Raw genomic sequence first — 16,339 nt, 5'->3', positions numbered from 1 at the left:
TTTTAAAATTTGAATTCGACTGGATTAATCAAGCGAGTTTGAGTCGACCTCGAATTCAACATATATTCCACACTAATTCTTAATAAATAAATTTGGATATTTTAACAATTCGATTCGACTAAGTTCGTTATAATTAAATTATTTTATGTGGTTAGTTTTATGTTCCTTGTGGTGAGTCTACGAACTTGTTGGAGTAGAGTCATAGGGGCTCGGACCAACTTTCACAAACCCATCCCAAAGCCCGTTCTAATCCAAACTCACAGGGAACCCAATACCCATTTTCTTCCGCACACACCAGCACTCTCTCTCTCTCTCTCTCTCTCTCTCTCTACAGAGAGCAGCAATGGAGGTCGCCACCATGGCCTCGCACTTCTTCCCCACCACCACCATCGTGACTCGCATGCTATCTTCATCCACCAACCGAACCCTAAGTTGGTCCTCTCCCAGAGCTTCTCTCTCCTCCAATTTCCTCTCTCTCTCCGTCGCCGGCAGCGTCTCCGGCGATTTCTCGGGCTAGAAGCTCCGCCCCGCCTCTCTCAACCCCTACTCCTCTCCTCACTCCGGCTCTCATCCCAAAAGAGGCGTCGTCACCATGGTACTGTTCCCAAGACCCACAAATTTGCTTCACCTTCTTTGTTATCTAGAGTTTTTCGATTTTCTGATATATATATATATATATATATGCATATTATGTTTGTATGCTGATGGGAAATTTAGTGGGAAAATGGTGAGATGAGGAGAGTTAATTTAACACAAAATTTGATTGGTCCAAAACTGTGAGCTCCACATCCAAAAAGTAAGTGTATCGATCCTACCTAAAATTAGGGGCTCCATTGTTTTAAATGAATCAAAGCTTGTATTTTGTTAAGTGTGTGAACAAAATGGGATTATTTTGAAGTAGTTATATTTGAAATATCTCCTGATCTCAAGTTCAAAAAGCAAACTTTAGGCCAATTTTTCTTATTTTATTTTAGTGGAGGGTTTGATATCTGTACTTTTTAAATTTTTTTTTTAAATTTTTTATTATTAGTTGTATGGACTGTATTATATTCTTGTAATTTTTAGGATTTTGTTTGATCATTTTTAGTAGACTTCAGGTTTTTATTTGTCAATTTAGATTTGATATGAGCATGATTAGGTTGTTATGATATGATTCTATGCTTAAGAATTTGACTTTTAGTAGTGCAACATGTGTGTGAAGAAGGGTTGTAAATTCAACTCTTTGATCAATAATATTAATTAGAGGGTTTTCTCTGGTTGCTATCGTTTCATATGAAGAAAATCCCTAGTAACATATATTGGGTTGGTGATGCCAATTTGTAGTTTCATCTTCTCTGAATATGAGAAATTCAGAGTGCACTTTTAAGACTAAACATTCATTTCAAAGTTGTTTGCTATTTTGTGAATATGAAGTTTGGTTATCATATGTATGTCACTCACTTTCATAGAGTATACCTTTTGTCCTCGAATTATCTTTGCTTACCTTCTACCCTCTTTTGTATTGTTTGCCCTCTGTCAACAGGTAATTCCCTTTTCAAGGGGAAGTGCATAGGAGCAGCCTCCTCCAGGTTTAGCATCGTACTTGTATAAAAATTGGATTGTTTACTTGGGCATGTCTCTAGTTCCATCTGTCACCGAGTTGATATTAGCAGAATTTCTTTACCATCAGTATGAGGATGAAGAGAAGCCAATTTGCCTTTACATAAATTCCACTGGGACAACGAAGGTAAACAATTTTTTATTTATTTATCTAGATTGCTTCATAAATAGGTCTTCAAATATATAAACCCCAAATCAAGATATCGCCTAATCTCTCAAGTAACATGGTGCACGGTCTTTTAAAATCAAATGTTGGTGCAACCTCCTTAGCACAGGTAAGGAAAGATAGCCACTTAAAATACACCTGAGCCCACTGCATCCCGTTTTGTTCTCTCTTCCCAAACCTCCTGGACAGGCCTCGAGTAGTTCACATCCACTTGCGGTTTGCAAACTTGCTACATTTATAAGACTACTGTTAAGATGATAATTTTTTCTCTTGAAATAGGAAACAAAATTCAGCTAAGCTCAGTAGCCATAATGCCAATCCGGAGCAGTATATAGTCTTCCATTTCAGAGTAAATTTGGTCACCTAGGACAAGGACATGTCCTAAGGGGATTAAAGAGGTCTTGTAGAGCAATCAACTTAATGAAGTGTACTAGAAGTAGAAAAATATACTTTGGAAATTTATAAAAGCATCAATTTGCTCCAGTACTTGTGACATTGGTTTTTTTATCGTGGGATTATTTGTAAATCACAGCGACATACTATGTTACACGGACTCTTCGTTTTTTGGGAGGTACCCGTGTCGACACGACACGGGTACGGGTGCGGGATACGGCCGGGATTCGGCTTTGTACAAATGGATATGGGAGAAGAAACGAAAGAGAAGAGAGTAAGGAGAGTACCTGTCGCCGATTTCGAAAAGGCAAGACATCGATCCCTCTGTCGCCGACTTCGATCGCCCTGCTTGCGTCCTTCGACCTTGTCTTCGTGGACTTCAACTTCGTCTAACACCCTTTGACTTTGACTTCGACTTCGTCTTCGTCTTCGACGAGCACGACTGTAAGCCCTTCTCTCCCTCGCTCTCTCTCTCTCTCTCTCTCTCTCGCTCTCTCGCTCTCTCTCTCGCTCTCTTTCTCTTCTATTCTAGTTCTACTTTTGATCTGTCCCTCTCTCGCTCTCTCTCTCTCTCTCTTTTATTCTTTATTTATTATATTTCATCTCTCTATTCACTCTTTTTATAATTTTTTTTTTTAAAAAAAATTTGGGCTGAACCAGATAAATGAAATTTTGGGCCTACTAAACTTTGGGCATATTAAAATTTTGGTCAACAAATCTTTTAATATCAGGGCTGTTATGTAGCAAATTTATATGTTTGGTCCATAAATTATATATAAAAAAATTATTGAGTCAACTTTTTAACTCATGTTTATAAAAAAATATATATTTAAGAAATAATTATTTGATGTACCCCCCTATCCGTATCCAAATTTGGATCCGTATCCACGTATCCTTCATTTTTAGTTTTGAGGTGTCTGACCCTTAGATATGCACCCGCACCCGCACCCGCACCCGCACCCGATTCCCGCACCCGAGTCTGTGTAACGTAGGTGACATATAATATGGAAAAATCATTAGGAATTCAATTTACAAGAAACTAAAGGCTTGTTTTGTAAAATCTTTAGAAACAGAAGTTATTTAAGGAAAAAAAAAAAACAAAAAAGAAGAAACATATCAAAAAAGAGTTTGGTTTTTGTTTCAATTGTTGTTCCCTCATTTGCATTCGCGAAATTGAGTTAAGAAATGGCTATACATTGGTGCTGCATAATAGTGGACAATGGTAGTAGAAAAGATAAAACTATCTCATGGGTATTATCTTTGTCTTTTGCTTTGAGAGAAATTTTTTTTTCCCTTTCTTTCTTTTCTTGTTGGACTTGAATACATTTCCATGTCCTGATATCATTACATGGAGAGCTTTTTCATTTACTTTTATGTAAACAAGATCAATAGATTGTCAAATATTATGAATCTTACTTTGATATAATTTTGCACTTTTTCCAGGATGGCGAAAAGTTAGGTTATGCGACAGAGGCATTTGCAATTTATGATGTCATGAGGTTTAAATCTTTATCCTTTTCTTTAATGTGTGACTGAAAGTTTTAGCCTATTTTTATCAAACAGTTCATTCTTGTATTCATTAAATCATAGAATGGTGATATTGTACATAATTTTCTGGACGAAATTGTTATGTTATGCATTACTCTTTCAGCAGAGATGAGGATAATATTCTTGTTGAAGATAAAATGGTTTTAATGAGATTAAGAATCTTCTTCTATTTTGATAAATGAATTAAGAATCTAAATTTAAAGCACCCTTCTTTTGGCTATTTGGCTTAATTAATGAAATCCTTTAATTTAACATATAATATTTTACATTGCTGATTGCTTTTATGAAATCTATCCCAACACCTAACACAAGTCTCAACCTTTATCATCTTTTCACATAGTCATGTCTAGTTTATCTCTGAATATTTTTTTCCTCAAGCAGGTGCAAGCCACAACCCTTAATACAAATACCTGTGTCTAAATATCAACAGGAATGTACAAATCTGCTAAAAAAAAACCATAAACAAGAATAAAAAAGCAAAAGACTCTAGTATGACTTCTGTTAAAACCTACCATCACCTACTCCACCTACTACACCTACCACCACCTACTACCACCTACTACACACCTACCACTACCACCTACTCCACTACATCTCCTATATAAGGAGCCCCTCACCATTTGTAATTAATAACATAAATCAATCATAATACATACAATTTATTATCTCTGTATTTCTCTCTTTTACATTAAATTTAATATGGTATCAGAGCAAGGTTAAGCACTTAGTATTTTTCGCTTCACGGCGGGCGGCAAGCTCGCCTTGGCCGTCCGCCGGACCTCAACCTTGTCCGCTTATTTTCTACACATACCTCCCCATTTTCGAGTTCGAGTTCTAGAGAGACAGAGAGAGAGAAAGAGAGAGAGAGCTCATCACAAAAGTGTGATGAAGAAGATGCTGAAACTCAGCAATGGAGTCTCAGTCCAAATGACACTGTCACTTTCTCTCTCTACAATCCTCCTCCTCATGATGTGTGGCGGCGTTCGAGCTTGGACTGGTGAAATCCATGGTAGAGTCGTTTGTGACGTCTGTGGGGACTCTTCTATTGGCCCTGAAGATCACGCTTTAGAAGGTGCTGAGGTGGCTGTTCTTTGCATAACAAAATCTGGCGAAGTTCTAAATTATCAGCCATTCACAAACTCTAAAGGGATCTACACAGTGGCGGAGACGATGCCAGAAAGTGACCGTTGGGATGCATGCCTGGCAAGACCTATCAGCAGCTTCCACGAACACTGCGTTCATCTGGGAGACGGCAATTCCGGTGTGAAGTTTGGTTACAATCACCCATCGGAGAAGCAAGCAGAAGAAGAAGAAGAAAACCCTAACAACCACGCTGATCTGATCAACACATTCTGCGAGATCGCTTCTGCGTCTCGAGAAGAAGCCCTTTTCTTCTTGGAAAGTCACAACTTCAACCTCGACGCCACCGCCTTTATCCACTCAAGGTCCTCGCCTCCTCGTTTATACAGTCAATTCGAGAGAGGAATGGCCGCGGTCCAGCTGTACGTTGCGATTCTGCTACTTTTGGGGTTCATCTCCACGTCTCAACTACAGGCTGTCGCAGTTGAACCGATTTCCCATCTAAAATTGAACTCTAAGATTCTTCAGGAGTCAATTATTAACCTGGTAAATGGAAACCCCAGAGCTGGATGGAAAGCTGATATGAGTCCTCGATTCTCTAATTACACTGTTGGCCAATTTAAGCACCTTCTTGGAGTCAAACCAACACCACAGCATGATTTGAAGAATGTTCCTGTTATCACTCATTCAAAAACAGTGAAGTTGCCGGATCAATTTGATGCCAGAACAGCATGGCCTCAATGTAGCAGCATTGGAAAAATTCTCTCTCAGGGGCTCTTTTTCTCTCCTCCTTTGTTGTGTGAGACTGATGATGGGCAGCACAGCAGAGATGCTCCACTACGATGGTGGTGGGTCTTTGCCTCCACCCTTGCTTTCTTTCTGCCCGTGCACCCCCCGAGGGACAGCCACTGCTGTGTTGTTTTTTGAGAAGAGTCAGAAAACTTGCATCGAAATTCCTCTCTCACTTTCCTTTTTCAAACCCACAGCTCCTTTTTCTTTCACCACATGATCCCCTTTCTTTTCTTTTCTTTATTTTTCATTTTCAAACACACGATCCTTTTTTTAATCAACCCACTCAACTTTCTTTTATTTTAATATATATCTATATATATCTATGTTTATTATAATATATTGCACCGACTCAGTCTACTTTTGCACAAACCCATTTTCTTTTCTTCTTTTCTTTCTTTATTTATTTCTTTCTTTTCATTCCTTTATTACATCTATACCCATATCCATCATCACACTCTTTCTTTATTTATTTCTTTTAATCACCTTTTGCACCTCCCTCACCGACTCCCTCACCACAAAATAGAATTTTTATTTATTTATCTTATCTTTTTTGTGTTCCCTTTTTCACAATAAAAAAAAAAAAAAATATATATATATATATATATAGCTTTGCCCACCAAACCATATTTTATTCATTTCAGGGATCAACCCCGATCACAATTTTACACAAAAAAAAAAAAAAAAAAAAACAAACAAACAAACAAACAAACAAAAACCAAACCAAAAAAAAAAAAAAAAAAAAAAAAACCCAAAGATTTGTTTTCTTTTCTGCAGACGGCCACCCACCGACATCACTTCTTCGCCTATTCCGCCGGTCTCTTCTTCTTGCCTCCGTCCTGGGAGGCCCTTGACGGTGTTGCCTTCGTGTTTCCCACTCCACTGGGCACGATCACTACTCCCTGCTCCTCCACTGCAGCATATGGCGGCCCTCCAAATCGGAACATAACGGTGGCCTTCTGCTTCAGCTCCTTGTTTTCTGCTTTCAGCACACTTATCTCTGCTCGCGCATCCTTATACATGCGTTGGAGCAGAGCTAGTTGGGCGTTTAACTGCTGCACCTCATTTGTTCTACTCTGCAGCCGGTGCGACAAGTTTGTGACCGCAGTCATGGTTTCAACACATGACTTCAATGTATACTGATTCGCCTCAATATCTGATTGCGCTGCCATTCTTTGCTCCACAGACCGCATAGGAAAGGTCAACGGAGCAAACTCAGGAGCGCTTGGTTGAGTTTCACGGGCAACCGCACCAGTTACCTCTCTTGTGGACTCATTGAGGTCAGGAAAGAGAGTGAGCAGATTACGGGATGAAGAGGCCATGTTATAGGTTGCTGAGTGTTTCAGAGAAGGGTTGGTTACAGAGTGTTACAGAGTATCTCTCTCAAGACAACGAAGAGTTTCTCAGAGGTTTTTAGCCAGTTTTTTGTCTTAGCCTCTGCCTCAGTCTCAGCATCCGTCTTGGTTAAATAGCCAAGGCAGACACGCGCATCGCGCGCCACTTGACGCCAGACGACAAAACGGGCGCGCAAGCCAATGTGGTGACGCGCCTTGCCATCATGTCTGGCACATCTTTTTATGACTTGGGCTCGCCTTTTGATGGCACGCCTTTTTATGGATTGGGCACGCCTTTTGAAAGATTGGGCACACCTTTTGAGGGTGCGACTTTTTAAGGGTCCGACAAGACTCTGTAAACTGTCCCGACATTGATTCCGGTTAGCTCCTTCATGGGTCCGACAAGACTCTGTAAACTGTCCCGACATTGATTCCGGTTAGCTCCTTCATAGGTCCGACAAGACTCTGTAAACTGTCCCGACATTGATTCCGGTTAGTTTCTACAAGGGTCCAGCAAGACTCCGTAAACTGTCACAACAACTGTCACAACATTGTCTGCTACAACGGTCCGACATGACCCCATAAACTGTCGTCTACATCGGTCTGCCATAACCATACAGTCTTCTACAACGGTCTGACACGACCATACAGTGTCTCCTATCCATTTTTTATTTTTCAGATTATTTTCTTGTTTTGTTACTCTCTCCAAACTCAAGTTGGTTAGTTCTTATCCCCCTTGAGTTTGCGGGGGGCTGTTAAAACCTACCATCACCTACTCCACCTACTACACCTACCACCACCTACTACCACCTACTCCACACCTACCACTACCACCTACTCCACTACATCTCCTATATAAGGAGCCCCTCACCATTTGTAATTAATAACATAAATCAATCATAATACATACAATTTATTATCTCTGTATTTCTCTCTTTTACATTAAATTTAATAACTTCCCTTCGAGCAATGAGTGAAAAGTTCCACACCATCAAAAGTGGTTTCTCCCCTTCCAAAAATTCCGCATCACCCATAATGGTGTGGCTTTTCTTACATTCTTCTCCCCACTCTTTGGAACTCCTAGTCCCCAACAAGCCAAGAAATCGACAACGGAGAATAAAAAATCAAGCACTCAATTTTCAAAAAATCAAAAAATCAAAACAAATAAAATAAAATAAATCAAAGTCACTCATTTCAAAAGACCAAAAAATCAAAAATCAGACTCTGTCTCCTTCTGGCTACACTATAGTGAAGGAGAATGTAGTTGACACTTTCTCCATCCCTTGTATATGCATGATACAACACCAAATCACAATAATCTTACACTGCTTCCTCGTATTTTCAGTAGTCAAAATGAAGGCTACCTTTTTTGTTTGAGATGTGGGTTGGCTTTTTGGCTATTTTAGCCTGGGGCTAAAAGTCTCGTTTGGAATGAGTTTTTTGGTTTTTTTGACTTTTGTGAGAGAAAAAATAAAATGATTATGGTTTGGATGTGACATTTTGTCTTGTTGGCTTCTTAGCCTATTTTGTCTTTTTGTGACTATTTTAGCCCAAAAAGTTCATGCCAAACATAGTTTTCCATTATACTTATTTAACAGATTTTCATGAATTGCTTTTGGGTTAGTAATATACTTCCTCTGTTCCTTTTTTTTTTTTTTTGTAACCTGTTTTGTGATGCTGACTTTTGCTTAGTGGAAGAGGCTATGTATGGGAAGTATACACACTCTGTTTACCTGCATTTTTTTTTTTATCAGTAGAGTATGTTAAACCACCTATTTTTACACTCTGTGTGGGCAATGCCTGGGGAGAAGCAGCCTTACTTTTGGCTGCTGGTGCAAAAGGAAATCGTTCTGCATTGCCCTCATCAACTATTATGATAAAGCAGGTATGTTTTCAGTCTTTTCTCTCTGGTGTCCTTGGCCATTGTGTATTCTTGGATCTTTCTTGCTTAAACTCTCTTGCATGGCAGGGCTTACTGGACTGCTGTTATTATACTACCTTACTGGACCTAAGACATTGATTAGATTATAACTTAAAACTATCCATTCCTTTTCCCTATGTATGCAGCCAATTGCAAGGCTTCAAGGCCAAGCTACAGATATGGACCTTGCAAGGAGGGAAGTAAAGAATGTGAAGGCAGAATTGGTAATCTTAACAACCACTTAAGTTGCGCATTTTCACCTCTCTTTGGTCCATGCATGCCAACCAATTTGAAGAAGTTTTTTCTTGAATTTTTCAATGTTATAGGGTATATGTTAATGATAATGTCTCTATAGTAAAAATGACTTTCAGTTGATTTGCTTAATAATGTCTTGTTTTATATCTCAAAAGGAGCATAATTACAAATGAAAAGTGAAGACTCAATGCCGTCTTAGCGTTAACACTTTTGGATGTTGCATATTTGAAAATGCTGCTATTCTCTATGCTTAATCGACTGCATTGAGTCAGGAATCCGTAGAGAAGCTTATGTAAACGCTAACTATTCTTTCTTCATATTGAAGGTTAAACTCTGTTCAAAGCATATAGGAAAATCGCCTGAGGAGATTGAAGCAGACATTATGCGTCCGAAGTACTTCAGTCCAAGTGAAGCTGTTGAAAATGGTATTATCGATAAGGTGTTTCTCCAATCAAAAGGATTTTTTTATTTTCTATATCTGGCTTTCAGGTGTCATGTAAAATTACATTATTCTCATAATTTTCTGCAGGTTCTTTACAATGAGAGGGGCCATGAAGATAGAGGAGTTTTTGCTGACCTGAAAAAAGCACAACTTATTTAATTGTATCTGAATCTGGGACATGAATGTATGGAATACCCAGGTAAAATCATGATCGCTTGTTTGTCATTGTCTTGTGAATTATTTTATGTTTAATTGCTTTCATTTTCATATATAAAGATAGGAGAATTCTACAATACGCACCCCTTACCATATGAACCCTTAGTTACACAATTTTCTTCTTTAGTTATGACATTATTTTGAGATGTTTGGTTATGTTTCATGTAGTGTTTGGTTATAACCTTTTTTTATTTTATTTTTTATTTTAGTTATGATTTAGAAAGTATGGAGTTACGTCATTTTCTTCTTTAGTTATATGGTGCATATAGTACACCCTTCTAGGGGTGTGTACCATAGTCTTTTCCATAAAGAAATAAATTTGTTCCAAAATCATGCCAATGTTACAAGTGCAGTTTATTATTTTAGGCCAGGCCAGACCATATTATTTGGGAGAAGGGTTTTTCTTTACCATCTTGTGTGTTTGTGTGTGTGTGTGTGTGTTTTTCCTTTCTTCCCCACTCCTTTTCTGGGTGTGTTTGGGTTTGAGGGAGGGACTCAACTTGTTTTTTTGTTTTGGGTCTTGGTCAGATGGAAGCGTTTTGTTTGTTAATTAATTGTGAAGGATATAGCTGATGAGTTCTTTGCACAATGGAACCGAATCTTGTGTGTTTAGTAGTCTTTTTTCTGTGATCTCTCACAGGTCTCAATCATTTTCCTTTTTCCCATTTAGCAATCACCATTGCACCTGTTACCACTCTCTTGATTGATCCAGTTAGCTAAAAACATGTTCTGACTTCTGTGTAGATGGGCATCCAAGAAGGTACATTAGCAACTCCCTGCGGCGAGGGGTTCTTTTGCGAGTGTTCTAACATTGTAGTTGCCTAATATCCTTGATGTATGTTATGGGTTTTTCTATTTTTTTTTTGTTTGTTTTAGTCGCATGGGTGTCCTCATTGTAGGGTATATCTTTGTTTTATTTTCATATATGATGATGAAGACAACAATGCCAAAAAACCGAATACAAGAAGAGCTCAAGCCCCCCTTTAACATGAGCATTCCATTTCCAAAGCTATTTTTTTAAAAAAAAATTATATATGTATAGATATATATCTGAAAATCTTGGTTTTCAAAGCATGCAAGCATAAAAACTAGAAGAATTGTTTGTCAGAGCAAAATACTATAAAAGAATCGTTTGATTGCCTCATCGAAACTCATAAGAAGTTGACCAGAGTTGGTGGGAGCTTATCGGTGGGTGGTGGGAAGAGCAAAAAGAGTAAAAATTTATTTTGAAAATAAATGAATATATATATATATATATTTGCTTCTAAAAAATTTAAACTAGAATCAATTTCATATATATATATATATATATATATATAAATATATCATACAAGTTTTTGTTTTTGAAAATTTTACCAAAGATGACCTTACTTTGTTTCCACCCAACATTTTGGGACAATCACGCAAAAAAAAAATCCAGTGTTCGAATTTTTGATCAAAATAAATTTTTAACTTTTAATTTTGTCAATTTAAATTTTAATATTTTAATTTATTTTTAATCTAAATTATTTATCTATTTTTATTTAGTAAAATTGACAGAAAAAAAATATTTTAATCATTAAGTTTAATATATGTATATGTAAAATTTTCTAATATATATATATATTTTGTTGATTTCTATTAACAAAAATAGACAAATAGTCTATATTGAAAACAAATCAAAAGTTCAAAATATAAATTGATAAAATTTAAAAATGAGAATTTAATTTATTAAACTCTAAGAATATTTTTTATTTTTGTTTTTGTTTTTGTTTTTGTTTTTGTAATTTCTCTAAACATTTTTCTCATATTCTGGATTTTGGTATAATAAAAAATGAAAGTCAACAAAATTGTAGTTAATGAAAAAAAAATTATTTGTGGTTTTAAAGTTTTTGAAGGCTGTATATCCCATGTTAACAAAATTGTAAGGGTGTGTTTGTTTAAATGAATTGAATAAGAGGGAATGTACTGGACTGTTAGTCTTGGATACATTGTCTTCGGATTATTTGGTTGGATTGGATTTGTATCATATGTTTGTATTAGATGTTTAGAAATAATTATTTTATTGAATTTATGTTTGATTGGATGAACTGGATAAATGTTCAAAAAATTATTTTACCCTTATAATTTATAATATATAATTTTAAATTTGTAATCTATAATTTTTAATTTAACAATACTAAATTTTTTTAATTTATAAGGCCGTAATTTTTAATTTATTATTTTTTATTTAAATTAAATTTATAATTTATATTTTTTTATTTAATATATAATTTTAAATTTTAAAAGTTTAATTTATAAATGTTCAAAAGATTAGGAAAAAATGTAATAACAACACTAGAAAAATTTAATTTTTAAGGCCATAATTTTTAATTAAATTTAATTTATAATTTATAAATATTTAAAAGACTGTTTTATCCATTTCCAATTTTTATTAAGTAATAACATGAAGGTAAAATGAACATTTTACACATTAATCTCTTGGGATACCAATTTTTTGGAAATAATGACACCCTCTCCCTAAGATTATTTAGTCCCTTATATGAGGATATGGAGTCCAGCGGGATTTCATATTTGGCGGACTAAAATTGCACCAAACGATGGACATCCCTTTTTCAATGGATTCAAATCTAAACAATGTTTAGTCTCCCCTTAATTCCTTGAACCAAACAGCCCCTCAGAGTGCTTTTGCCCCTAATAATAATGTTATCTAGACTGGGAAATTGAGGGGACTCTAGTGCTTACTTGTTTTGACTGCCTTCATAGGATTTACATGGCCTTGACGCACGCCTTGGTGCGTTTTCAACCAAACACGACTTCAGGTAGGTTAATCCCCCCCTTTGATTAATATTAGCCCATTGTTTTTTTGGTTTTAACCCAAAAACATTCAACTTAAAATGTTTGATTAAAGATATGGATTTGAATACTACCTTCCCGCATGATTAGATTAAAATTTCATTTGTGTTGATAGACACCAATATGAATAAAAGAGAAATATCCTTACAGATTTGGTTGGTATAAAGTTAATCATTCGTTACATAGAACCTGGACATCAAAGGCCGCCAAAAAGAAAATAAGAAAGCAAAAAATTTCAATGTTATAAAAGGTGTCCACTTCCAACACTATTTCCACAACATATAGTAATCTGCAAACTCCTAATGGGGGCCTATAAAGATGATTAAGTAGGTAGAACCACATTATGATGAGGGGTCCTAACGTAATTATGTTAAAATTATAAAATTTAATGTATTTTTTTTTTTTTTTTTAAAGTTGAAAGGAGGTGAGTGTAATTTATCCATAAACAAACTAGTACACCATGGGTATGTTTGATTGACAAGATTAGAGCATGTGATTGAGATTATTAATCCGTGACCCCAATAATCCTGTGTTCGTTTTGAAATTTTATTTCAAGATTATTAATCTAATGGATAATTAATCTAACAAATTTGTAGGATTATTAGTAATGTGATAGGGGTGGAATTATATATCTTGAGCTGGGAAGTAAAATGCCCTTGACTAAAAATTAAAACACTTATTATTTTTATATAATTTTATATTTTAGAAGCTTAAAAATAATTTTTAAAAATTTAAAAATATTTTTTGATATTTATTTTATCAAATTAATTTATATTTTTTAAAAAAATTAAAAAACAAACCAAGCATGACCTTTGTATTTTGTATTTTTATTTTGATTTTTTATCTATATTTATTTTTTCAAAATCACGCTTATGAAGAAATTTTGATAAAGTAAAGATTGTGAAGAAATATTAATAAGGGGTAAGATTGAAAAAGAAGATAAATATAATTGTAATCCTACATTCATATGTTTTCTTATCCAATGCAAATCAAACAATGGATAAGGAGATAATTTATCCTATTAATCTAATTAGATAATAAATGCCACACTAATTTAATAAAATTATTAATATATTTACTATCAGTCTTGAATCAAACATGACCATAAGTACAACCACGAAAGCAGACTACTTGAATCACATGTCCTATATCCAAAAAAAATGCAAAAAGTGAAATAAAATGTTAGGCAAGGCTCACTTGCCACACTGCTTGTTGTCAATGTACAAAATATAAGCAAGTGTATATGAAAATCTTAAGGGGTCAATAACGGTGTCTATGTTAATATATCTCTAATCTAGTGCCCTAACCCCTAATTGGACTGCCTAGTGGAAGAAATAGTTGCCAATTCTCTTACCCTGCCCTCATGATATCAACTATAAATATGGGATTTCATTTGTGAATTTCCCATCTGAAAATCTTCTCCTCATTCATTATCTTCAGAAACTAACCTCTCTTAGATTGTTAACTCGTCTAAAGAAATGGGTTTTGCACCTAAAAGCTATTGCTCTCTTCTTTATGTCCTGGTGCTTTTGCCAGCACTTTGTTACTCCCAGGACACTTTTGTGTCCTCTAGAGCAACCTATTATGGCAGCCCTGATTGCTTGGGGACTCCAAGTATGTACACACCCAAGCCTCTCTCTCTCTCTCTCTCTCTCTCTCTCTCTCAATATATGTGTGTGTGTGGGGTTTACATGTATTGATTTGTGTACATTTCTACATTAATAATCTAGCTACAATGATTAATACCGATTTAATGTGGTTAAAAATTAGCTGGAGCTTGCGGGTTTGGTGACTATGGAAGAACCGTCAACGATGGTTCTGTGAGTGGAGTCTCTAGGCTGTACAGGAATGGAACTGGCTGTGGTGGATGCTATCAGGTAATTCAACTTCAAAGCTACTCAAAAAAGCACTGACCCTTCTTGAGGATATTGAAAGAATCTGAATAATGATATTTGAAATAGAATGAATAAATATTGGTATTCAGTCTTGGACTATGATAAAAAGCAACCATCTTTTTTTTGAACAGTAAAAAGCAACAATTAGAAGCTCTACTTTTTGAGCTTGCAAGAAATTGGCATCCAGTACAAGCCCTTCTTTGTTAAGCATTGAAGAAGTGCAAAATAATGAAAATGTTAACACTAATAAAAAAGTGGTTCCTTTGCTTGTGTCAATAATGATGGTTATTTCCTATTTGTTTTTACTAATATGATAGGTTAGGTGCAAGATACCACAAATTTGCACCGAAGATGGAGCGAGGGTGGTGGTGACAGACTACGGTGAAGGGGACAAGACAGACTTCATTCTAAGCACCCGTGCCTATGCAAGGCTGGCTCGTCCCAACGTAGCCTCGGAGTTGTTTGCTTATGGTGTGGTTGACATAGAATACCGGAGAATTTCTTGCCAATACCCAGGTTACAACCTCATGGTCAAGGTCCATGAGAACAGCAGGTTTCCTGATTACCTAGCCATTATCATCTTGTACCAAGCTGGCCAAAATGACATCACTGCGGTTGAAGTGTGGCAGGTACAGTCCACTGGACTATTTGAGTGAACTGGGTATTATCAAGTAAAAAGGGTGGGTTGGGCCACCAGTAAAGACTTTCCGTTAGCGTTCTTGTAGTGGGCCTAGGGCCTATGCATATCATTTTTAACAATATACGTTTCCTTCTTTGGTGCAGGTGGATTGTCAGCAATGGAGGGGCTTGAGAAATGCCTATGGTGCAGTGTGGGACATGTCTAGCCCACCAACAGGTGCACTTAACTTCAGAGTCCAAGTGACCGGCAGGTCAGGGCTGAAGTGGGTGCAGCTGAGTAACGTACTTCCTAGTGAATGGAAGGCTGGGGCCGCTTATGAAACAACAGTTCAGCTTACTTGAGCCCTATAAAATCCCAATCCCAATCCCTATTGCTACATATGTATCTAAATATATGTTGAGTAGGAGATGCTAAGTAATTATTATCTAGGAGTTTAATCCCCTTAGGGCCTTGTTTTTCGTTTTCTTTGCATCATCTTAATGCTTTTCTGATAATATTTTCTTATTTATCACCCAAAAAAAAAAAAAAAAAATTATCTAGGAGTTTAATAAAGTCATCAAAGTTATGTTTGAGTTAGATCTAGTGCTCTTTACCATTTTCAATAAAGAAGTGTATTTGTGTACTATGAATGACATATTTTTCCTTTCCCTTATGGTTGGATAGACACAAAAAAGGCAAAATGATATTGCAGCACTTGAGCAAACAGTAATATACATGAATATGCATGCGTCTGTGTGTGTATGCACAGAACTCACTGAATCTTGAACTTAGAACAATATTTACAGTGATTGTAACAATCTCAGAAGAAAAAGAAAGACTGCATGTTTGGACACACAAAGCTTCACTTAATTTTTAAAAAGAATAGTATTGGCCAAGATAATAAACATTAACTTGTTTTCAAAGCAAAAAATGCACCACCAGTGAGTCCTACACAGCAATGATATTATTTGTGTTGACACAAAATATATGTGCCACAAAAGAAACATAAAAGATTGCAATCTGAAACCTTCGCAAACAACCAGTCACCTATTTCATAACTTATTTGTCACCAGATTCATATGTACAAATTCCAAAAAATGCTAAATCAAAAAACTACAGGGAAAGGCACAGAAGATTACATTTTTTTCTTCCTTGGGACAAGAACAGTACCATATGAAGGTTACCAAGTTCAACATTTTCGGATTTCTTCTCTGGAATCACTAATTCAGTAACAAACATACAAATAA

The 16,339-nt window shown here is 35.9% G+C and overlaps 2 protein-coding genes and 1 pseudogene across 3 annotated transcripts; all 3 read left to right on the top strand.

Moving 5' to 3' along the window:
• The first annotated feature begins 203 nt into the window (after positions 1-203).
• On the top strand, positions 204-10,732 carry LOC114262373 (ATP-dependent Clp protease proteolytic subunit-related protein 4, chloroplastic-like; annotated as a pseudogene). The gene is made up of 8 exons (XR_014340202.1): positions 204-595; positions 1,523-1,726; positions 3,602-3,657; positions 8,602-8,794; positions 8,977-9,054; positions 9,411-9,524; positions 9,615-9,726; positions 10,488-10,732. The product of XR_014340202.1 is annotated as an ATP-dependent Clp protease proteolytic subunit-related protein 4, chloroplastic-like (transcript).
• On the top strand, positions 4,212-6,357 carry LOC114299996 (uncharacterized). Its single transcript, XM_028244833.2, has one exon. The coding sequence runs from the start codon at positions 4,592-4,594 to the stop codon at positions 5,711-5,713; it is 1,122 nt and encodes a 373-aa protein (XP_028100634.2). The 5' UTR covers positions 4,212-4,591; the 3' UTR covers positions 5,714-6,357.
• A 3,000-nt stretch (positions 10,733-13,732) lies between the features above and the next one.
• LOC114262372 (expansin-like B1) lies at positions 13,733-15,736 on the top strand. Its single transcript, XM_082887492.1, has 4 exons — positions 13,733-14,192; positions 14,349-14,455; positions 14,791-15,102; positions 15,257-15,736. The coding sequence occupies exons 1-4, from the start codon at positions 14,057-14,059 to the stop codon at positions 15,452-15,454; spliced, it is 753 nt and encodes a 250-aa protein (XP_082743618.1). The 5' UTR covers positions 13,733-14,056; the 3' UTR covers positions 15,455-15,736.
• The last annotated feature ends 603 nt before the right edge of the window (positions 15,737-16,339 follow it).

The sequence above is a fragment of the Camellia sinensis genome, chromosome 9 (genome assembly GCF_055761805.1).
Source record: "Camellia sinensis isolate YWXY chromosome 9, ASM5576180v1, whole genome shotgun sequence".
Classification (NCBI taxonomy): Eukaryota; Viridiplantae; Streptophyta; class Magnoliopsida; order Ericales; family Theaceae; genus Camellia; species Camellia sinensis.
Note: the sequence above shows the minus strand (reverse complement) of the source record. Positions and strands in the feature narration are given on the sequence as shown.